The sequence below is a fragment of the Ambystoma mexicanum genome, chromosome 2p (assembly GCF_040938575.1).
Source record: "Ambystoma mexicanum isolate Mex_15411 chromosome 2p, UKY_AmexF1_1, whole genome shotgun sequence".
In the NCBI taxonomy this organism is placed as follows: Eukaryota; Metazoa; Chordata; class Amphibia; order Caudata; family Ambystomatidae; genus Ambystoma; species Ambystoma mexicanum.
This window is the reverse complement of record NC_090923.1, coordinates 816,299,560-816,323,559: the sequence shown is the minus strand read 5'-3', so window position 1 is coordinate 816,323,559 and position 24,000 is coordinate 816,299,560. Positions and strand designations below refer to the sequence as shown.

At 47.6% G+C, this 24,000-nt stretch overlaps 1 protein-coding gene across 5 annotated transcripts in view; it reads right to left on the bottom strand.

Moving 5' to 3' along the window:
* SPTBN4 (spectrin beta, non-erythrocytic 4) overlaps nucleotides 1-24,000 on the bottom strand; it is a 1,591,326-nt gene that overhangs the window by 39,623 nt on the left and 1,527,703 nt on the right. For all 5 annotated transcript variants that reach the window (XM_069644494.1, XM_069644495.1, XM_069644496.1 and 2 more), the window contains one exon: nucleotides 20,680-21,524. In XM_069644494.1, the coding sequence (XP_069500595.1) occupies nucleotides 20,680-21,524 (845 nt within the window). The remainder of the gene's footprint in view (nucleotides 1-20,679; nucleotides 21,525-24,000) is intronic.

Here is a 24,000-nt window from a genome sequence, read left to right as displayed (position 1 = left end):
ATGAGGCCCTAGTTAAGCAAAATCTGATCACAGAGTTTTTGGTTGCAGATGGTTTCAATTATTTCCAGTAGGCAAAGTTACATGAGAATGAGAACTAATGAGAATTAAAAAAGGATGCCCCTGTGCCGATTTCAGAATCTCCTGTGACATTACATGACATTAGGGTCACCCGTGCCACTTTACGTGGGCTCTCGCCCTGCATAAAAAAAGAGAAAGTAGAAAAAGTAAAAAGTAGATTTCGTTTTTCAGTGAAATGGATTCAGTGAAATCTCCATTAGGAGAAATATATTGGAAGAAATCATATGCATCCAGTTATTTTCCCAATCCAGGAGCTTTGAATCCTTCGTGTCTGCCTTTGAGCCTGAATGGGCTGCAACTTTCTCATGACTAATGAGACCTGCATTTTACCATCAGTCAAGAGGCTTTAGGACCACATTATGCGTGTTGTGGTGATAGGAAATCGATGTGGTATTCTAAGTACAACCTTTTCATGGAGAATTTAGCTCATGAGGGTAAATATCAGTTATGGGTTAAATAGTTGTGCGACCCTGATTCATAATCAGGAGATATTTAAAGTACCATAGGCTGGATTCTCAAAAATGAAAACAAATACAAAAAGTGCAGAGGATTCACTTTACAAAAATGTTTGTATTTTAGAAATGTGCAGTTCACCTTATTCTAGATGGTGATCTGTGGATAGCAACTCAAAAGATGTGTTGGCCAGCCCCCTTGGATACACTACGACACTAATGTGTTAGAGGCTTCAGTACGTAGGAGTGCGGGCAGTACGCCTCTAAGTGACACATCCTTAATGGGCCTGTCAGTGTGAAATGCAATAAAATAGAAAAATGCATTTCTATCTGTTGAATACCCACAATGGAATCTGGAGGGCCGGCCCAATAAATGATACAGGGAGCCAGGGTCAACACTCAACTTTCTTTATTGACTTACAGGCGGCAACTGCAGAACTTGTACCCCGCCCTCTCCCTAGCCCCTACGTCATGTCCTGTCCCGCCTGCAAGGATCGCAAACAGTGGCCCACCCACACAACGATGTGGGAAGGTGCTGACATCTCCCCCCTTTTTAACATGCCAGTTCTTCCCCATGTTCTACCCCATTTCTTCAATGAGGCAAAGCAGCTTTATGCAGCTCCTTTGCGGTCTCCGAGAGCTGCGGGGCGTCGCCCACGCCGACGGCGGAGAAGTAGGGTTTATTTCACCTTCAGATTCTTTTCCATCTCCTTGGTATGGTTCGTTGCATTGTCTTTCTTCCTCACTGTCGCTGTTCCTACCCCTGACGTCTTCCATGCTGCACCTCACGCGCTTGAAGTGCGATGCATTTCGCGTTACAGACGAACAGTCGTCTCTCTGTGCTGTGATCATGGTGCCTTTCTTGTGTGTCACGAGAAGCAGGGTCGGTGCAAACGTGGCATCTTCTTTCCTGCTCTTCGGTTGACGCATCCATACTTCATCTCCTGGTTCTGGGGTTGTTTCTCTGGCTTGCCTCTTACGATCCATTACTTCTTTCATCTTTGCTTTTCCAGCGGCATCGTTTTCCTTGGCTTCTTGTACCAGGGCCGTTGGTGCCTGGGGCATGGGATCTTCTGGTAGTCGTGTTTGGACTGGTCTTCGAAACATCAGGTCCACAGGGCATATCCCTGTGGTGCTATGGGGTGTGTGTCTGTATTCTCTTAACAGTTGGTTCAGGGCTTGCTCGAAAGGCTTGTTTTGAATACTTGCAATTTGAAGTGTTCTTTTAATATTGGGCATGAACCTCTCGACTATGCCGTTCACTTGTGGCCAACGCGGGGTTACCTTCCGATGTTGAAAGCCCATGTATTTGGCAAAGTTCTGGAAGTCCTGGCTCACGAATGTTGGGCCATTGTCTCACTTTATGATTTTGGGAATTCCATAAGCGGACAACATCCGATCTAAGACTGGTATGATGCTGGCGGCTGCGGTGCTTTCAACTATTTGCGTGTCGGGGAAGCGTGTCTGCTCGTCCATGAGCACGACCACGTGCGTGCCATCTCTTAGTGGGCCGAATAGGTCCACTGCTAGTTCTTCCCACACCTGCTTTGACAGGGGCAACATTTGTAGTGGGTTTGGGTGCAGTGGTGGGGCTACCTCTGCGCATATGTGGCATCCTCCTATTATGTCTTCCACCAGAGTTTTGAGCCTTGGGAACCGTATCTTTTGTCTGAGAAGTCTTTTTGTTGCCACCACGTCTCTGTGTCCTTCGTGTGCCAAATGAACTGTCTTTTCCCTGAGTCCTTCCGGTATTATGACCTTGCAGCCTTTTAGTAGTATGTGTTCGTCCACTATGGACAATGTGTCTCTCACTTGGTCTAGCCACTTGACGTCGTATCTTACTCTTTCTGCCTCTTGTTGGGCCTGTTGTCTCATGTGTGCCTTTCTGTTTGTTTGCATGCAGTGTCTGATGATTCGGAACGCCGGGTCCTGTTCTGAGGGTGCCATCAGCTCGGCCCATTCTATGGGTACTGGTTGGAGGTGGTGTATAACGTAGTTTATGTATGCGTCTGGTATGGACGGTTTTGATTCTGCCAGTCCTGCGGGATGGCGGGACAAGTAGTCCGTGGGATTTTCTTCTTTGCCTGGGCAGTGCTTGACAGTGAATTTGTAGCCTTGCAGACGTAGTCCCCACCTTGCTATCCTTGGAGGCATCCGTGCTTTGGGGTCACCGTATATATGGTTAAGAGTGCCTGATGGTCCGTTATTATGGTGAACTCCTTACCATATAGGAATAGATGGAAATATTTGCACGCCCACACTACCTCCAGGCTTTCTTTTTCCGCCTGGGAGTATGCCTGTTCCGTGGTCATGAGGCTCCTGTAGGCGTACGCCACTATGTAGACGCTGGATGGTGTCTACCGGTCCTTCCGCGTGAGAATGGCAACAGGTCCTACGGGGCTGGCGTCAACAATTACTTCTGTGTCTCTTCTTGCGTCGAAATACGTCATGTTGTCTGCTTTTGAGATGGCGTTGCGAATTGCCTTAAATGCCCTTTGACACTCTTCCGACCAGATGAACGGTTGTTCCTTGTGTGTGAGCAGTCGCAACGGGTTGCTTATTGTGGCGTAGTCTTTTAAGTATCTCAAACAGTAGCTGGCCAAACCTAAAAATGACCGTAGATCAGTCGTGGTCTTGGGAGGTGGTGCAGCATTGAGGGCTTTGTCCTTGTCGTGGTCTGGGCGCATCCCTTCTTCCGAGAAGATATGGCTGAAAAATGTTAAGGAGCCTTTTGCAAATTCACATTTTGCTTTGTTTAGCGTGAGACCCGCTGCTTCTAGAGCCGTGCACACTCGATGTAGCGCCGTGTCGTGCTCCTCTTTGTTCTTCCCAAATACTAGTATGTCGTCCGAGTAGTTCAGACTATTGGGGAAGTGGCGAATGGCTTTATGTATCTCCTCTTGAAAAATTTCTGTGGCCGATGAGATGCCGAAGCTGAGTCTTTTATATTGAAACAGGCCGAGGTGTGTCACGAATGTGGTGATTTGTCTGGATTCCTGGGGCGATTTCAATTTGATGATAGCCTTTGGTCAGATCTAATTTGGAGAAAGACTTCGCTCCATGGAGGAGGTCAATCATGTCTGTGATTCTGGGAGCTTGGTGTCTCTCCCTCTCGATGGCTACGTTTACTCTGCGCATGTCGACGCACAGTCGTATAGATCCGTCCGGGGATTTTTTGGGGACGGGGACGATGGGCGATACCCATGGTGTTGGGCCTGACACATGTCCAACAACGTCCATTTTGATCAGTTTGTCTAGTTCGTCCTCTACCTGTTTTTGAATGTTGACAGATATGCCTGGATAGTGTTGGGCCACTGGGGAATGTTTGGGTTGATGTGGAGGTGTATCTTCCTGTTTTTTAATTTTCCGAGTCCACTGAAAGGTTTTGGGAATGATTGTTCCACTGCCTCTGGTTTGGCAAAATATTTATGTGCCATGATCTGGTACAGGATGTGCACTAAGCCCATGTCCACCCCTGTTCGAAAGTTTAGGATGCCACCACTGTTAGCTTCGGTCTTCAGTATGTGTAAGGTGATTTCCGTTGCATGAGATTTGTGTGTGCACCACGCTGTGATCATTCCTTTGCAGGGTAGTGGGGTCGTCGCTCCGTATGGGTAGATGTCGACTGTGGCCTTTCTGATTTTTTGAGGCCGTGTGAGCAAGTTGTATGCCTGCTCGTTGATGATATTGATGGTGGCCCCTGTGTCAATGAGGAATTTGAGGGGCGTGTTGTTGACCTGCAGTGTGAGGATGGGGCTGTGTTGGGTGGCCGTGGTGTTGTTGAGTGCCCATACGCAGCCTTTCTTTCTCTGATCTTCTTCTGATGATAGAGACTCACTGCTGGTGGGAGAACGCATTTCGATGTATGTGACGAAACACCTTCTCTGAGAGCACCTTGAGCCATCAGGCGGCCGCCTGTCTTCTAGTGGGTAGGAGCTTCTTCGATCTTTGTCCTCTCTTCTGTGTTGCACATGGTCTCCTTCTCCTGTTTGTCGGTGAGCTTTGACGAGTGCTTCTGCGCCTTTCTTGAGTTCGCTGTCAGTTTGGCATGTGTCCTGGCGCGTTCTTGCACACTGCTCTGTAATGTTAAATTCCGCCGCATGCAGCGCATTGTTGTCCAATAGCGGGGCACTCGCTGGGTCGGGGTACTCGTATCCACATCGATAGCATGTGGTGTCAGGAAGTTTTCCTCCTTGGTTTGGTGCTGCATACAGTTTGTTGACTACGTCAGGGGCTGGCGGCAGGCTGTTGTATGGTGACTTTGCCCAGGTTATCGAGTTGTGATTCTACTGCCGCCTCCATGCGTGCCAGGATCTCTTCCAGTGACCTTTGCTTTTGTAGCAGTTGCTTTCGGAATGGTTGTGAGAGGCATCCGGAGATTGCCTTGGGTCTGAGTGCTTCTCCATTGGAGTATCTGTGAAATTCACCATACTTTAGCTTGATGCGAAGGCGCATGACAAAATTGTCCATGGATTTGCTCCTCTCTTGTCTGGTAGTATGGAATATGTGATGCTCGTAGTCAATGTTGGTATGGGGGCGAAGTATTCCAATAGCTTGCCGTACAGTTCGCCATATGTTATTGTGTCAACGTTTAGGAGTTCACCCGCAATGTCTCTCACTGCTGGTCCGACGACCATGGAAAGGGTGTTTTTGAATCGTGTCATCTGTTAAACCTATGGCCCCTGCATAAAACCTGAAGTCCCTAAGCAATTTGACCCAGCGGGGCCCCAGATTGGAGGTGTCTTTGAGTTCAAATAGGCATGGCATGTGCATGATTTGTGATGCACCCCCTTCAGTTTGTACTGGTTGATTGTTTCCTTGTGTGGCATCCGTCCCTCCGGATGATGAGGCTGTTGAAATTGCCGGATCCGACATTGTGGTGTGAGGTGGGGCTTGTGGCTTGTGTTTTGCTGGTCCTGCCTGTGTTGGTGGCAGGTGGTTTAGTCCTTATTGCGATTGCGTCCATTGGACATGCTTTATTTTTACTTTCTTGTGCAGCTATTCTTTAATTGTTCCCTCCCCCACTGTACTGGCCGCTGCTCTCACATGTCACGTGGGGCCGGTTTACTTTGGCTGGCAGATTCTCTGCCTCACGAGCTGCCCTTGGGGCCGTCGCGGGTATGCTCGGAATGTACCACTATGTGGGCGGTTCCTGTGGGTCTGTTTGCTTCGTGGCAGAGCGCGAGGCAGGTATGGGGCGTGGGCGGCGCTTACTCATGGGAGGCTGCTCCCTCTCCCGGGCCCTTTTGCATCTACCGTGGCACCTGGCATATCCAGCGGCGTGCGCAGTTCTTCCTGCGTGCAGCCGCACCGTGATGTGGGCGTGTGCCTTCAGGACTTAGCCAGGCTGCTACGGCGTGTTCTGGTCCGCGCTTCCGCCTCTTGTAATTTGAGACAGGTGCGCTGTGTGCCGGCTGCTGGTGTGACCGAGACGCGCTGACACGCTATACTGCCCGGCGGCAGACCTCGTCATGGCACGGGTGGGTCGCTCGACTCCTCGTTGCCATTGTTGAATACCCACAATGGAATCTGGAGGGCCAGCCCAATAAATGATACGCGGGAGCCAGGTTCAACGCTCAACTTTCTTTATTGATTTACAGGCGGCAACTGCCGAACTTGTACCCCGCCCCATTCCTAGCCCCTACGTCATGTCCTGTCCCATGGCAAGGACCGCAAACGGTGGCCCACCCACACAACGATGTGGGAAGGTGCTGACACTATCCATGTTCGGAGGATAGAAATGCAAGTGGGAGAGAAACGGTTCGCACCACTGCTCTCCCACTTCAAATTGAATGCACAAAAGGTTCCGAAATGACCCTCTAATGCACTGTGCCTTCGCCTGTGCCGTGTTCAAACATTTAATTTCTATCAGCTTTATTCGGCATAGCCATAAAAACGTAAAATACTGCATCCAAACAGAACATTGATTTTTGCACATTACGAACCACACTCCAGGCTACCTTATTTGCGTGACAGCACAAAGGGAGTGAAAAGGGGCATCTAAATGTGTACAACTATGAGGAAACACCACCAAACTACTTTAACAAAACTGCCACTCGGTTTGGCAGTACATTCTCAACGATACGAGTGGCGGGGTGGGGATTTTACACCATTGGGGTTTGGAGCATTCCTAGCAGGCAGTGATTTCACCCATGGTAAATCATCACTTTTTCTGTGGGATAAAACAATCGCCGAGGGTTGGAGTTTTTTTAAACTATCTCCCTCCAACCTATAGATATGCCGGTGTCATAAAATTGGAAGTAAATCCATTACCACCACTTTTTTCCTGAACCACCATACATGTAATCATGGTTAATGTGCTTCAATAGAATCTTTCCTATCACTGTTCTAGTCCACCAAAAACTGTTCTAGATAATTTACACATCTCATGGTTATTTGCACTGCCGGTGCAACACACTTTTTCTGCAGCGTTAACCTATGAATAGAAAACCAACCAGGGAACTCCTAGGTCTCATTAAAGCACCTGGCATCAGACACTTAGCCACCAGTCTATCACACTATGAGGTGCATGTCTAGGTCAAAAAGTGGACATTTAAATATCCAAGACCCTACCATTTAGTTGTAGTCACCATTTCAGCCAACTATTCTTATCGGTTATTGCAATAAAGAATAACAAAAAAGTACGGGCTTGGCTGCAGGGCCATGGAATAGGACGCGATTCCCGAGGGCTTCCTGCTGAGCCTTAACTATCCTGATGACAAAACATGTGCATTGCTGACTAAGGGACGTAATTTCGAAACTACAGAAGCATGAATGACTAAAGCATACCGTGATTATAATTTGGGAGAGAATCGCAGAACGCGAGTGAAACCGCAAGCTGGTGAAGTATTTCGGCACCCTGTCGGCAAACTAAACAAGATGGTGGTTGGATGCACACAAAGGAATGAGCCAACTGGCCCCTGCATGGAATGAAGAGGGGCCGTGACACAGACAAAACAAGATAATCCCCCGACCGGCAAGCACAAAGGGATCGGATGAGGATGAAAGCGGGATTGCTGCTTGGGATAGTGCTGACGGGCACAAGATATGCAATGGAGCAGCATGGTCAGGTTTCGCGCACCGGAGTTCCCGACGCCAAGCAACCTATGCGGAACGACAAGGAGAAGCAACAGTAAGAGTTTGTAACGCCACCGAGCCACCCGGACCGTACACTCAAGTGCAGGAACTTATCTGTGGTCACCAGGGCACAAGCAAATCTTGAGAAGACTGGTAAATGGGCAACAGTGCTCAGGACCAAAGGCATTACATGGGAAACAGCCTGTAATCAGTGACGACTTTGTGCTCTGAGGCGGAATCCCTCAGAAAACGTCAGGATCAGTACTTCGTAAGGTGATACTGTATCAGGCACAGGGAAGGCACAGATCAGGCCTTCTGAAAAAAATGTAATGGAGTAGGCAATAGAACGTGACGAATACTCACTCGCAGCAGAAGCCAAGATGATGGGCAACACAAGACAAGCTTGTTACATGCACTTTATAGCATTTGAAGCGTACATGAACTACATCAGTGTACGGAGCAAGGGAGATACAGAAGAATTACGGCAGTCCAGCCCATGCAAAGCAGAGGCCGCAGAGTATAACAAAAGGAGTGGAGCGAATTATACAGCCTGCCAATATGGCCCTGCAGAAAGCAGACATGAGTCAGGATAGATGTGGAGCTGGCCGGCAGGGAACTGACACAGGTGGCTTGAGCCGAATCCGAATGGGGAATTAAGGATATGAGACGCCTGGAACAGCCATAAGGTGGCACCGGGACCCACTGCAGCAGCAGAAGCTACAAAACAGGCTCGGATAGTATGCAGTCCGCTCAAGAGCATGGTGGCATGGGCTGCACCAATACCCAGTGGGCCCCCAGCCTTGTAAGATACCTGCAGCAACCGGATCAGCAGGTGAGCAAAAACATGGGGAGGGTCGAGGACTTTCTGGGGCGCTTGATGCCCGGGACAGTCATATACCATGACTGGATTAACAACAGCTATAGTATCCACGCAGCACGCCGGGACAGCATACAGTCCCTAAGGAGTACAACAAGAGCCACAGCACGACTTCAAGTGCCCGAGCATCCGGAAGAGCCCTGCAGCAACCAGTCCATCAGGTGAGCTGCACTACAGGTGGAGTGATGCCTTTGGGGGTTTCATACTGAGTGAGGGCTGCTAGGAAGGGCTGCAGACCCCAGATAAGGACAAAATAGTCTAACACAGTCGGTAGAACACTGACTCACCTGGAGCAGGTGAGCCTTGTGCCTGAAGAGATGCATATGTATGTCTGCCAAAACCAGGACATGGGGTGCGAACTAGCAGCAGCACCGGGCATGGCATAGAAGTATCCACCATAGCATCTTGACAGCGGCAGCAAGCACCAGGACAAGACCGTAGGAGGCCTCTGCAGCATTAAGAGTAAAAGTGCATGTGCGAGGACTGAGAAGACCACTTCCACCAGACACTAGAGGTACCCACTGAAGAGCCGGTGAACTCGGAGGCGATGAGAGGGGCGTGATGCTCAAAGGGGAAGTGGGATTAGTGATATGCACAAGCCCAGGAAAGACATAAGTAAGCAACGGACTGTAAAGAACAACAGGAGAGCAACGGGCTAAGACAGTACCACAATGGACAAGACACAGCACTGTGCAGATCTCAGCAGGCGTGAACATCACAGAGCGAGTGGAAACAACAATGGCATCCAAGGCAAACAAAAGCAAGGGGACACAGTCATCGATAGACGCCCTTGCCAAACCTGCACAAATGGCGGACAGTGCGAAGACAATAACGCAAGAAGCATGTGGAGAGTACGCTCCGGGCAGCGTGACCAACAGATTCTTGAAGCCGTAGCAGAGCTGAAATCGACATTGGAATTCAAAATGGATGTAATCAGTATTGATGTGAACCTCTTGAGACAAGATGTCAGGGCATTAACAGAACGCACAGGAGGGCTCGAAAAGGAGGTGAAAGCGAGAACAGGCAGTTGCAACGAGAACTCCCAGGAAGTCTCCATACTGCAGCAACAGTTGCAGAACCTCGAAAGCAGGGCTGAAGAGGCGGAAGGTCGAGCATGAAGGAACAACGTACAGATTGTTGGGCTACCAGCGTGCAAGCAAGGTTCAAACCCAACAGACTTCATAGAAAACATGCTATTGCAGGAAATAGGGGTTAGAACTCTCACCAAAGGGTTCACAGTTGAAAGGGCGCATACAGCTCTGACAAGAAAACCGCCGCCCGGAGCCCCACCCTGGCCGATAATAGCAAAGATACTAAATGATATTGGGCGAGCAAGGTTCAAACCCAACAGACTTCATAGAAAACATGCTATTGCAAGAAATAGGGGTCAGAACTCTCACCCAGGGGTTCACAGTTGAAAGGGCGCATAGAGCTCTGACAAGAAAACCGCCGCCCGGAGCCCCATCCTGACCGATAATAGCAAAGATACTAAATGATATTGGAAAAGGAAAGAATCCTGGAACACTTCCGGTAAGGTGCAACGATCTGCCGAGCTTCGGCGACCATCACGGCATACCCTGATTATACTTTCCTGGTGCAAAAGCAAAGGATGACCTATGTTGCAGTCAAGAGAAGGTTTCGCGCAGCTAACCTTAAATATATGTTGTTGCATCCGGGGAAGATGAAGGTCCTATATAAAGATTGTGCTGTCTTTTTTGAGACTCCCGAGGATGTGAGCAGATGAATGGACACAAAGAGCATGCCGACGGAGAAAAAAGACCAGGCAGAAGGCAGGAGTGATAAGTGTACCTGAGTATGTTAAAATGTATTCTTGAGCCGCGCAACGACCTATGCAGAATGATCTGACATTGATATTTAAGTTTGAAGTGCAAATGTTAATCACACACGTAGCTAAATGCAGGAATCACCGGGACCGCTCTGACAACAGCAGCACCAGGAATCACACTATCACCCACGTTAGTTTAGTTTAGTTAGGATACTAGTAGTTCAGTATCCTCCTGCTGCATTTCGAATAACAGCGTTAGAGCCAGGGTAGGAGCGAGATGCAGGGATGCCTGAGCCTCAGATTGAAAGCTGGGCACAAGTTGGGAACAGTTGGGTAGGGGGGTGGGAGGAGAGTTCGGGTAGTTAGAGGACAGTTAGCATACAGACATGCACTGGGGAAGCAGGATAAATGTGACGAGGAAGAAATGAGAGCTGGAACCAACGGAGAGAATGGGTGAACTCAAGATAGCCACCAGGAATGTTACAGGCCTGAATAGCTATATTAAAAGGAACCGGGTTATGGCATATTTGAGATGCCAGAAAATAGATATAGCTCATCTACAGGAAACTCATCTGACTAAGGATTGGCAAGATACATTGGCAAGGAAATGGAGGGGGTTGATCTTGGGCTCAACATACTCGGCATATGCTAGAGTGGTCTTCATATGGGTGGCGCTGTCCGTCCCTTTCAAGATCCTTCAAACTTTTCTAGTCACAGAAGGTAGGATGGTGGTACTTTGGGGAATGGTAGAAAATAAGGAAATGTGTGCTACAAACATGTATGCCCTGAATCAAGACAAGGCTGTCTATTTCAGATCTCTATATTACAAGATTAGCCCATACAGGGATTGTGCGCTGATATGGGTGGAGACTTTAATTGTACGCTGGAACCGATAAGGGATAGATTGGATGATAAATTAACTTATCCAACCCCCTCGGCCAAAGCCCTAAATACATTATTGCGTACATTCAAGTTGGCCGATGTATGGAGAACAAAGTTCCTGCGAGACCAAGTATACTCCCACTACACCACTGCGAATAACCTATACACAAGGCTAGACTATGTGTTTGTGGGGAGGAGATGCTAGGAGAGAATTCACACAGGCTGAATATAAAGCACAGGCCCTCTCAGACCATGCCCCTCTGTTTGTGAGGTGGCAGTTTCTTCCCCCTCGAGCCAGAATCCCGACATAGAGACTCAGGGTGGAAGCACTTAAGGATACTGGGTTCCGGAAACACCTGAGGGAGGAGGTGTGGAATTATTTTGAGCACAAGGGCAGCGTAAACTGTGCTGGTACAGTGTTTGAGGCCTTCAAGGTAGCGGTAAGAGGAGTGGCTATAGCTAAGTCAAAAGGGATGCAAGACGTGATTTGCAAAAAGCGGAAAGTAGATTGGAAAAAATAACGCAAGCTGGAAATAGGTCCCTAGTGATAGCCCAGGAGGTGTCCCGTCTGTAACAAGAATGTAGGGAACACTGGGATAGGTTAGGTAAATTGAGCTACAGGAAATATGTGGTGAGGCAACATGCAGAGGGGGATAAGCCAGGGCGATTACTAGCCTGGTTGTATAAGAGTAAGACCAACCGGGAGACAATAAGAGCAGTAAGGGGTTATGATGGGGAGTCGCGGGAGACCTAAGAAGAGGTTAACAAATGTTTTTATGACTACTATAAACACTTGTACAGAGAAACCTTCTATAGTGATATGTCAGAAATACAGGAAGCACTAACCGAGATCTGTCTCCCCAAACTAAATACGGAGGAAAGGGACAGTCTAGAGATTCCCATCACGATAGAAAAACTAGAGAATGGGATGAATGAACTTCTGACCAGTAAAGTCCCAGAGGCACTAGAAATGCTAAACAAAGCGTTAGACATGGGCAAATTGCCCGGTTCACTGAGAGAGTCAGTAATAGTCCCCCTTCTGAAACCAAATATGCCTGATACCGACTGTTTCTCGTATAGGCCCCTCTCGTTGTTGAACCAGGATGGAAAGATCCTCACGGCAGTCAAGATGCATAGACTCAAACCGGTTATAGCTAAGCTTATACATTTAGTTCAGACAGGATATGTCCCACACAGAAATATTACTAATGACCTAAGAAGATTGCATCACATAATAGATCACACACAAGGAGGGACACAGGAAGTCACAGTGGATGCAGTGAAAGCGTTTGATTCAGTCAGATGGCCTTTGCAGCTAGCAGTGCTTGAAACGTTTGCTATCGGACCGGTATACATTCAGGGGGTGCGGTTGCTGTACAATGAACCGATAGCAAGGGTCAAAACGGGTACAAGTATCTCAGAATAATGGCAATTGAGTAAGGACACAAGGCAGGGATGTCCGTGGACTCCGATGCTCTTCATCCTGGCATTAGCGCCCCTAGCAATCTATTTAAGGGAGGAATACAGAGAGACGGGCATCAGCACACCAGGAGGGAGGCATTTGATCTTGTTTTATGCGGATGTTTATGTTTATTATTTGATAATGCGCTCCAAACCCAGGGGTAGCCGGGCGCAGCAGGTACAAGATTACTTAAGCTTAGGTTACATACAGAGGATACAAATAGCTGATGCAATACAAGTGCGTCTGTATTTGCAGCACCCAGAGACGAATTTGCAATACATTCTGGATGTGATGCAGCGATATGCTGCACTGGCCGACATAACTATTAAACCGCAGAAGTCGAGTTTGTTCCCTTTGGGGGGGTACGCAGGGAATACCATGCGCGAACTGCCAGTGTTACCAATTAAATGGGAAATAGATACATTCTGGTACTTGGGCGCAGACATATATCATGACCCTAAGATAGAACACATACGGAACACGGCAAGGGCTGTTAGCTAAATTGAAAACAGCATGTGTTTCTGGGCTAGATTGCCACTGTCCATGATGAGATGTGCAGCGTTACTGAAGATGCTGATGCTACTGAGACTGCTTTACTATTTTGTCAATATCCCGTTTGCAATATCGAAATTGTTTTTCAGAAAACTGCACAGTATATGGAGGAGCTTATTATGGCATAATACGAGATGTAGAGTGGCATTGTGGAAGCTCCAAAATCCATACGAATTAGGGGGTATAAAAGTGCCCAATTTTGAGGTATATTTTATAGCGAGCCAACTGCAATTTTTGGCCAAATGGTTGTCAGATGGACAAGTGCCAGAATCCAGGTTACTACGAGCTGAAAGTACTCTGTTCTTTTTGAAGGAAGTGATGTGGTTAACTGATCCAAGCTGAACATGATCATACTTGCTATTGTACCTAGGGTGCGTAATGTGGCGCAGGGCCTGTAATCTGTTAGAAAACTCAACACTGTATTCCCCGCAGATCCCGCTCGTGCACTGGAAGGGGAGGACGAACAATTGAGGTTAAACATGAGGAGGTTTTGATAAACCAAGCAAGTAGCAACAGTGGGAGATGTGCCCAAGGAGTTTGAGGAACCGATAAGGGACACAGGGGTACGCCAGGGGCAACACCTCACATATTCCCACCTCCAGAGGTGTCTTAAGCGCAGATGGCTGGAGACCAAGACGTCCTTACAACCAGATGAGACTATAGAGAAATTTTATGATGTGGCGGAAGGAGGACACAAAGTCTCGTGGATATATGAACTGATAAGGTGCAAGATAGGAGGGGAATTAAGAGACATGGCAGAATTGTGAAGCAGACTTACAAGAGCCAATGTTGGACAGTAGGTGGAGCAGAGTTATGGGGTATCACAAAAAGGTGTCGAGGAATGCACGACTACAACAGATCCAATTATATGTGATCCATAGGGCATATTGGACCCTGAATTACAAAATTTAGCCAGGCAGCAACACAAGCGTGCACGAAATGTGGGAGATTAACGCAGATCTAGCGCATATGTTTTGGGCATGTATAGAGATTATTAGATTCTGGGGAGAAGTAGCACAAGCATTAGCGAAGGTAGACATCACCTTGGACATCAGCTCCCCCCATGGCTTGTTTGTTAGGGGGTTTCCCAAGGCCCAAAAGGGCTAGACATGTGAGTAAGCGCAAGGACTTGGCATATATACTGGCAAAACGCAGAATAGCGATAGGTGGAAAGCACAGATGAGGCCTGGCGTACAGACGTGGTGGTGGGACTTGTTAAACTGGGCAAACGCAGAAACGGTGGTGTGGCAGGAAGCAAAAGGGCGAAACACAGAATAGGGAGAGGGGGCGTTGAATGCTTGGAGACAATTGGTGGCAGACTTGGGTGCCTCTGAGCAGAGGGGCAAAGATGCAGAGGAAACTCTTACACTAGAGGGCACCGAGGGGATGATGTGGCATAAATGTGGGGGATGGGATACTGGGCGCGATGTAGGCTGGAGGGGTGGTGGGAGTTGGGGGGGTAGCAGGAGCAGACTGACAATATCTGATAAGAAATGTTGTTTAATTGACAGAACATGTCTGCAAGTTGTTATGGTTATGTAAAAAATGAACAAAAATGGTTTTAAAAAAACACAAAAGTAAATTAAACTGAATTGCTGTTATCTCGGAATTTTGCTAGATGGATAGAATCTTAATGTTTGCAGTCCCATTCTTAATGTAATTCAGCCGTAGCTCCAGTTCATGTGAAAATCCACAATTCCCAGATATTCTGCATGTCCTAATCCTGATCGAGCAAAACTAAAGGCAAAATGGTGTCACTTGAATACTACACGGGAGAAAACCTTGAATAGTGATTAAGCTATTCAGGGAAACATGTAAGCCTTCTTTAAGAAAATGAATTGGCCACAGAATTGTAAGTACAACGAGCTCTAAACAAATTGAAAGACATTTTCTGAGTAGTGCATCCTTTGTTAAATCTGCCCTGCCTACAATCAGAAATATATTTAGCACTCGCTCAACAACTTCAGTGGCCTCTGTGCTCACGAACCCAGTCCCTGTCGTACTTAATGGGCTAAGAAGACTGCCTTTTAATTGGTTGGTGCAAGGGCCACGCTACCTTTACTTTTGCCTATGAAGGCAAACATCCTGGTTTTTCCACTGATTAATTTGCAGAAGGCATAGCCCCATTACTTGATAAGTTTGAGAAATACACTTTCCCTGCTGTATTTTCCCTTCCTGTCTGAAATCGCTAGGCCATGCCCCTACTCAAAAACTCTCCTTGGATCTACCTGTGCATTGTAACTTCTATCCAATTGCTGGCCTACTCTGTCCAAGTTCATGGAGAAAGAGGCAGTAACACAGTTACAGGGATCATGCCTGGAAGGATCTCTCAGAGGCAATAAGCTTGTTTTGGAAGAAAGGCAACAGAAATCAACACCAGTTTGAATCCCTGTCCCCTGTTTGGAGACTGGTCTCCGGTATTCATGTATGCAGCCTAATATCACATGTAGCCCGATTGTGGAAGTTAGCCTAGTACTGTTTTAGCCTGATTGTGTAAATCGCTCACAGTATATGTTCTAAATCTAGGTGCACTTCACCCACTGGGACGGTCTGAATCTAGGTACACTTCACCTGCAGTGCTTGTTTGAAGCTAGGTTGTATTTCATCCGCAGTTCTCTTTGAGCCTAGGTGTTTGCTCACCATATATGGATTGATCCGAAGTACATTTTCACAATTTGCATATTATTTATCCAATCGATCCTTCTCCGCAGGGTGTGTGGACTATAGGGGCCTCACCATGCCCCACCCTGCTCAGCTCAGAGTCACACCGTGGCACTCCAAACACCTAGTCAACAAAACTCCCCTCGACTGACCTCCCCTCTCCACCAACCAATGCCCACACATACCCTCCTTCTCCCACCCCCTTCCGCTACCTCCCTTACCAGCCAATGTGGCCTCTGCCCCATTATTACATCCCCCACTTCACATCCTCTAAAACCCTCTCCCTGGTTCCCCACACCTCCTGAAACCGCGAGGCACGCTGTCGCTCTATGGGCCAGAATTTCAGCCCCTGACCACCGATCACCTTTCTGTCTCCTTCACCAACTCCCACCTCCCCTACCAACCAAATTGGCTTTCCCTCTCATCCTGCCTCCCCTTTCGCCCACTCCTCACACCTACCAAATCCCATTACCCCTGCATGCTCCACACCTCCAGGAACAGAGCGGCATTCCTCTGCTCAGAACATTAGTGCCAGCTACCACTGGATAGCACTGCTTTCACAAACCCTCACCTCCCTCACATTAAATGAAACACCACTCCAGCCCCTGTCCTCCCTGTTTAACCCTCCAACCCTCTTCCACCTAGGCCAACTCTGATTACCCCCTCTCACGCTTCTCCTCTGCAGAAAGGGCTCGCCTGGCTTGCGCACCTCACTCAAATTCTCCTCCCTCTCTCACACCCCTATACCCCCAAATCACCCCTAAAAACATGAGCATCCTCCACCAGAGGACCTCACACCCTCAGTGCTCTCCTCAGCTCCGCCAAAGATCCCACCCCACTCATCCCATTCCAAATCCCGTCCTGGCACTCTTCACCTCCCTGCAAAAAACCCCTTTGCCTACCAGTAGCCCACATACCCCTGGCCCCACGAAATGCCAACTTGCCTCCAACCACTCCCCCTCCTCGCCACCTACAGCACCACAACTGATCACCACTCCAATCCCCCTCAGGCCCCTCAGGCCATGCTCCCTCCCATCACCCTTATCCATCCTCCATAAACAGCACTTCTCAGTCATATCTACTGAGAATCTACCCTCTAACTCTGATTGCAAATCTTTACTAGTAAAGATCTGCCCCCTCGCCACCCCCCACCACAGCTTCCTACTCATATATAGGCCCCCAGGATGTAACAGGAACTTGGTTGACACCCTAAGTGACTCCCTATCAGCCACCCTAATCCTACATCCATCCCTCACTATATTAGGAGATTTCAACATCTGGTTTGACGTCCCAACCAATCCAATGACCTGTTTGCTAACTGACAACTTGGACGCTCTCAGCTTGACTCAGCTGATCTCCCTTCCAACTCACGGTGCAGGGCACAACCTTGATGCCCTATTCAGCACATTAGACCTACTGTTCATCCTCCCCCCTCATCCACTATCCTAGACGGATCACTATGCTGAATTCTTCTCCCTCATGCACCCTTCTCTCGCCTCTGTTCTTCCAACCTGCCCTTTATCCCCCAGCCCACAGTACCACTCTGAAGTAAAGTCATTATAAACCCTAATCTGGCCATTTCCCTTCTAAACACCCTTCCAATCCTCCCGTCACAGGGTGGATACCCCTCCATCGAACTTTTAGATGCATGGCTCACTAATGCAAGAGGGATCACCGCCTCATGCAGATCAGTCCTCCCCTCGTTCTCACCTATCTCCCACCCAGAGTTCCTCAAACTCCTAGCACTAAGTGGGCCCTCAGTCTCCCCTGTAGATCCCTGTCCCACTACACTTCTCAAAGAAATCCTAATTCCAACATGCGCTGGCAATGCAGATCGGGCAGCTATTAACAACTCTCTCTTGTCTGGTATCTTCCTGGAATCCTTCAAAACCTCTTATATAAAACCCCTACTCAAAAAACCCTCTCTCGACCCCCTCCTCCCTCCAAACTACAGACCTATGTCCAACACACTCTATATTGCCAAACTCCTTGACCGCACGGCTTACAAGCAACTCTGCCTTTTCTCTGAAGTGAAGATGCTCCTCGACCCAGCCCAATCTGGCTTCAGACCACATTGAGGAACCAAAATTCCTCTTGTGTGCATCTGGGACGATCTAAAAAGAACAGCTGACTCAGAGGGATGCACTGCACTCATCCTGCTCCATCTATCTGCCGCTTTTGACACCATTGACCACCCAATTCTCATGGACAGGCTTCACATACTAGGCATCAGAGACCATGCACATAAATGGATCTCATCATTTCTCTCTTATCAATTGCAAATCATGCTCCTGTCGCCCTTCACTTCTGTCCCTCGCGCTGTCCCTAACTCGTAATCACCTGGTTAGTGTATCTCGGTGCTGTAGTCCTGGGGAGAATACGTGGCGAATACAAGAGGTAGACCTTAAGTACCTTTCTTATACTGATTAGCTGTTCTTTCATTCGAACAAACACTGATAATGCACCTGATACACAAAGGATTTACACAGCTGCATTTGGACGTGTCCAAACATAATAGTAATTAGCACCCGGCATGGGGGAGGCAGCCTATCAGGAGCCAAGGCATGCGGGCTGAATCTACCGATGTAAGCATGTGTTCCAAGCTGCTTGATGACTTCATGCCCAGTCTACCATCTTCCCCCACTGTCCCTTCCCTTATTTTTCAAACCCCACTTACCCGATTGCAGTGGTGGCGGTGAATCCGCCACTGCTGCTGTTGCCTCAGCTCCCACTCTGGAATAGGGTCTCTGTGTGGAGCCCCATCATCCATCTCTGTTGTGGCCATCTTGGTACAGTATTTTGATTGAATGAACGGGATGCCCCGCGGCGCCCCGTTCGTTCAATAAACACACATTGCTCTCACTCAGTACCCGGGTTACCGGATTGGCAAACCAGGGTGCTAACAGCATTAACACGGCCTGCCGGATTGGGTGTTAATGCTTAATTATATTTTATATAGTTTTTCTTGATAGTCAATACAATTTAAATCTATATAAAGGTACAATGTCAAAGGAGAGTTTGAGAGGGGGAGATCGCATGCTGCTTCCACCATTCCCTTTTGCTTTTCCACGTGACTTTCACACAAGCATCACATTAGATCTGGCAAAAATTAAAATGGTTAAAAAAAAAGAATTAAAAAGGGCAAGTTATGCAGAAAACTATTTGAAGTAAGCAGCTGTACTACTGGGACATGTTGGAAGCGAAAGCATGAAAACGGGTTATAAAGGATAACTCTCCACAGAAAAGTTATGGGGGAACAAAGTCAGAAGCTGTTTGCAGAAGACTGGCAATGCACAAAGCATATGCAGTGCCCCAAAGCCCCACAGCACTACGGCTTAATGCCACCCCACTGGTGCTATCCTCTCTGGGCAACAAGAGTGAAATTGCTATCCTGAACACCACTGTGCCCCCCTGGAAGCCAAGGAGGATGTGCCAACCGCTCGCCTCCCTCGGCCTAAGGTGACCCCATGGCAAAAATGGCAGCTGTATGTACGGCTCTCTTAAGAGCTCGTACGAAATGCCTGAAATGGCAAAACATTAAAATATTAAAAAAAGAAGGCAAAGCATTGGCCTTAACATTAGTTTAAGGAAATAGTTTGAAATAATTGCATTTTGTTTTCCCACATAATAATAATTAGTTTGGAATTAGGTGATAAAGTGAAGACACCACTATATAGTCCTTTGCTATGGAGACAAGATTTCACACACTTCTCCCAAAAGACACAATGGGGCAGATTCTAAAAAAGAGCGCAAATGAAAGAGGCACAGAAATTATGCCCATTTCATTTGCGCTATTTTTAGAAATGCGCAGGGCACCTTATTCTCAAAAGTGACTTGCGCATTTCAGGAGGGGCAGGATAGTGGCACAAAGATGCACTCCCAGCCTCTTTGCACGTTCCCAACACTAATGTATGACAGGCTCCCAGCAAACACGTGGTTGCTGGGAGCACTTTTCACCAAGACGGGCAGTTAAAGGGCCATCTCGGTAAAAAGGCACAAAGATATAGCATAGCCATTATTGTTTGGGGGTTTTAACTTGTAGTGTGACATCCACGGTTAAACCCGTGCATGTCACGCTTCAAAAAGAAATCATGGCAGGGTCAGAAGTGACCCTACTATGATTTGCGCCTGTTTCAAAAGGCGCAAAGGGATAACCCCCATTTCTGCGCACTTTAAGAATTCAGGATCCACCCATTTGAGAATTCAGGATGCACTTTAAAAAATGCTCAGAAACGCCCCCTTTGCTGCGCAAATGTGCAAAGGGGGAAAAGGGCATCTGCATGAGCGCATCCAAGATGCGTTCATGCAGATGTCCTTTGTGAATTGGGCACCATTTTATTTTGGCGCAAGTGAGCAGGTGCCCTAGCGCATCTCCTCCCTTCAGTCAAAAAAAGATTTGAGAATCTGGCCCAATGGCCCATTGAACCTCAAGTTTAACATTGCCTTGGCAATCCTTTTTCAATTGAATATTCTAGGCTTCGCTTGGGCCTATAACTCAGGCTCCTGGCCCGTTACCCCCCCGCCCCCTGTTCCAGCCCTTGGAACGGGGTGCTAACACTATATTCGTGAGCTACAATAAGCATAGTGTGAGCATATTAAAAAAGCTAACTTTGTATGCCTTTTACAATCACAAAAAGGCCAACCCATGCCCTTAGAGACTAGGGGGATGGATTTGGTGTGAAGCTTTCGTGAGACTGATTTATTGCTGGCAAGATTAATGAAAGAGTGTCTTCAAAACAATAACAATCTGTTATTTTGAATTTCACGTAGGTATGTACGAATATATTGCAAACCGGAAGAACATGATATTATATTTAGCCAGTAAGTTAATACGGGCTTGATTACTACATACCCTAGTTTCTTGTCAGATGGTTCATTGCGTGGAGTTTCGTGGTCGCTCGACTCCTGCTTCTCCAGCTTTCTTTCATGCCGGTCCCTTTTCCTTTCTGTCTGTTCCTGTTTCGGGGTCTCCTGCTCACTCGACCCCTGTCGTTCGAGCCTCCGTTCGTGGCGATCGCGTTTTTTTTCCGTCGGCTCGGGCTTTATGGCCTCCTGCTCTTCAACCTCTTGCCTTTCTAACCTCTTATCATGGCGGTCTCGCCTCCTCTCGGGCTGTTCATGCCGCGGAGTTTCATGCTCGCTGGACTCTTGTCTTTCCAGCCTCCGCTCATGCCGGTCGCGCCGCCGCTCGGCATGTGGCTCCCCCCGACCACTTTTGGTCTCAGTTTGTTCAAAACTCACACTAAGTCCCTCAGGGACTGCCAGGTGTGGAGACAGCTTGGAGTCCACCCTGTCCGCTTTGGGCCCTCCATGAGCCGCCAGCTTTGACTCACTCTTCTCTTTAAGGTTGGAGGGTTTATGTCCCATGCTGGGTGGAGGATTGGCTTGCACATGGTCAATTTTTGGTTGCAACCGCTCTGGTTTCATTTCCTGACGCACATATACTGTCGTGGTCTCGGGTATTTCTGGCTTCAGTTCATTACCCTCAGGTTTAATTCCATTGAGAACAGGCGGAGTCTCCAGCCTCCGGGTTGCATCCTTCCGGTCTAATTTGAACTCTGGCTTTTCATAAGCAGATGGACGTAGAAGAGGAACGGCAGTTCTTGCTGGCACAGGTTCTCCTGGGTCTGTTAAAAACTTACGTCCAAGTAGTGGGGTAGCAGGCTGCTTACTTTGTTCTGCTTTTAACTTTTCAAGCTAAAACAAAATGGACAAAAGAATCATTAATTGGAAACGAATACAGTTATATTTCAAGCAAGGTGTCTTCCTACAGTGCCGGGCCCTACCATGATCACAGTTATGTGTACACGTCATGCCTTCCTTCCAACACCATTTTAGTCCAAACAGGGCTAATGCAACATTTCGTTTTTCTTTCACCTTCTGGGCCGCCATATTGTTTATCTCAGTGGCCTGCAAAAGGTTTATCCGCTTGTGTGGAAGGATGGAATTTTAGCAAATGTTTTGTCTCAGATTTAAGGGATGGAATGTTGACATGCAATTTATTAATGGAACTATTTAAGGATATTTTCTGGGAGAAAAGAGATTGGTTCTAGTTAAACGCTTCTGTTTCTGATGTATGGTGGAGATGAAGGGAAGCTCCTCCTCTATTCTACGCCATGCAAATGCAATAAAACGTGGCGTGGCACGATTGAAAGGCGTTAAAGCCTTACTCAAGGCTCTCAATCGCGTTCCGCCGCTGACCCACACAAGCCCCAGAGAGGCTGGGGTGGTAGCTGGCTTCTTCCACGAGATCGGTTATTGGTCTTTAGCTGGATTGTCAGAGTTAAAGCAAATAAGCGGTGCCACTGAAAGTCTCACGACCCCACCAATGCCACATCCATGGGAAGTAGCTCCGCCGTGAGCTTGACGTAGTTTGGCAGCACATGATCTATCGCCAGGCAGACCGGCCTTGCTTCACCTGCGAAGCTGGCGTCTTTTTACGTAGTGTAACCAAACTACCAAATGGAGCTGTTTTAAAGGCTGTGGGGTGGATTCCCAAAGAATTCGGGTTTTGGACGGAAAGTAAGGCTAAAATACGTTTATAACTTTCCTTTGAAAACTGGATTCACAATGGCTGTGAGTCAATCCAGGCGTCACCTGTGCAGGGCAAAAAGAAAAGTGAAGGTCGCATCCAAAAAACGAGGCCACTTACACCTGTGTAAGTGGTGGTCTTGCCGGCACAACTTGCCAATTGTACTGGCACAGTTTTAGATGAAGGAAAACATCCCCCCCCCCAACTTAACAATACTTTTATTTCCCGCTGCAGAATATTTTCCAATGACATATTTTACCGCTTTCTCCACACAGCCCACTAAGTTGAGAGGAGGCATTTTAACTTTCACAATTCTTATATCCCAGTTACGGAAAGAAGACGGGGGTGCAAGTTAATGCACAGGAGACAGCCCCAGCCGGATGGACTCGTTGGTTTGTGAATGCCTGCAGATAATGTGTGTACAGAGGGGGATGTAACGCTGGCATATCTTAAGCGTTTTTCTTTATTTTATTTTTTAAATAGATGTTGGAGAGTCCCAGCAACTGTTGATGCTGTGTTGAAACAATACAAAGAACAACTCTGGTCTGCAAACTCTGAAGAGCCCCCTGAATGGATAAGCTTTACAAATGGAGAACTGGCCCGCTGATGAGGAAGTGTGTCTGTGTGTGATGTCCTCGCCCCACACTCCACACTCCGTAGTATGTTCCTATCATGTTTGGTAAGTAGCCCTACAAAATATCCCCACAAAAAATAGGCGATATTTTTGTAGGGGATATTTTGTGGGAGCAGGGGGTCCCCCGCACATTTTAAAATAATGCAGGATTGCGGGGGTGTCCCCCGCAGAGTCCATGGGTCAATATCGCTGCAAAAATATGGCTATATTTTTGTATCACGATATTTTTGTGGGGATATTAACACATGGAACCGTTTGGTCATGTGACAAGGTATTTACTAATTACCAGCTGGAACATTCTAGGATTGTCAATTATGATAAAAAGAAAAGACAACCAACGTTGAAAATGCTGTTGTTGAGGGTATTACCAACACATCAAATTAACTAAAAAGTTACATCTAGAAATGTTGCAAATATGAATGTTACGGTTACTATGAACACTCACTCTAAACAAGCTTCAACAACATACAAACTAAACTTAAACTCACACCGAGCCACTACTTCACAAGACTCGTGTTAATTGTAGTACTGATTCCCGCTACCTAATACTTAAGCTTGCTGAATCTCTACAGACAGCGCATACGATTTTCAGTCCCAACTACTTCATTGGATCACGCTGTGTGATCTGGGCAGAATTGGTTCCTGTATTTGAGGAGGTAGAGTGAGATGTGAGGACGAGGAGTGAGGATGAGGGCAGATGAGTGAGGATGGTGACCAAGGAGTGAGAAACACAAGAGAGGATGATGATGATGATGACCGAGGAGGATACATGAGGATGTTCCAACAGGCACCCTGCTGCGGAAGGTAATACATTATTCTTATTTTGAAATTGATGCAGATTTGTGGAGGGCATGTTGAAAATGTCTATCAGCTGTGGGCTCCTCAGACCTGAGGGTCTCCCTATGTACTGCCATGTGCAGTTAACCCGGGAAGAACACCAATCTCTCTTTTTATTGGAACAAGGTGCTGAAGGCTCCCCCCTCTCCTTGGAAGTGAGTCACGCATGT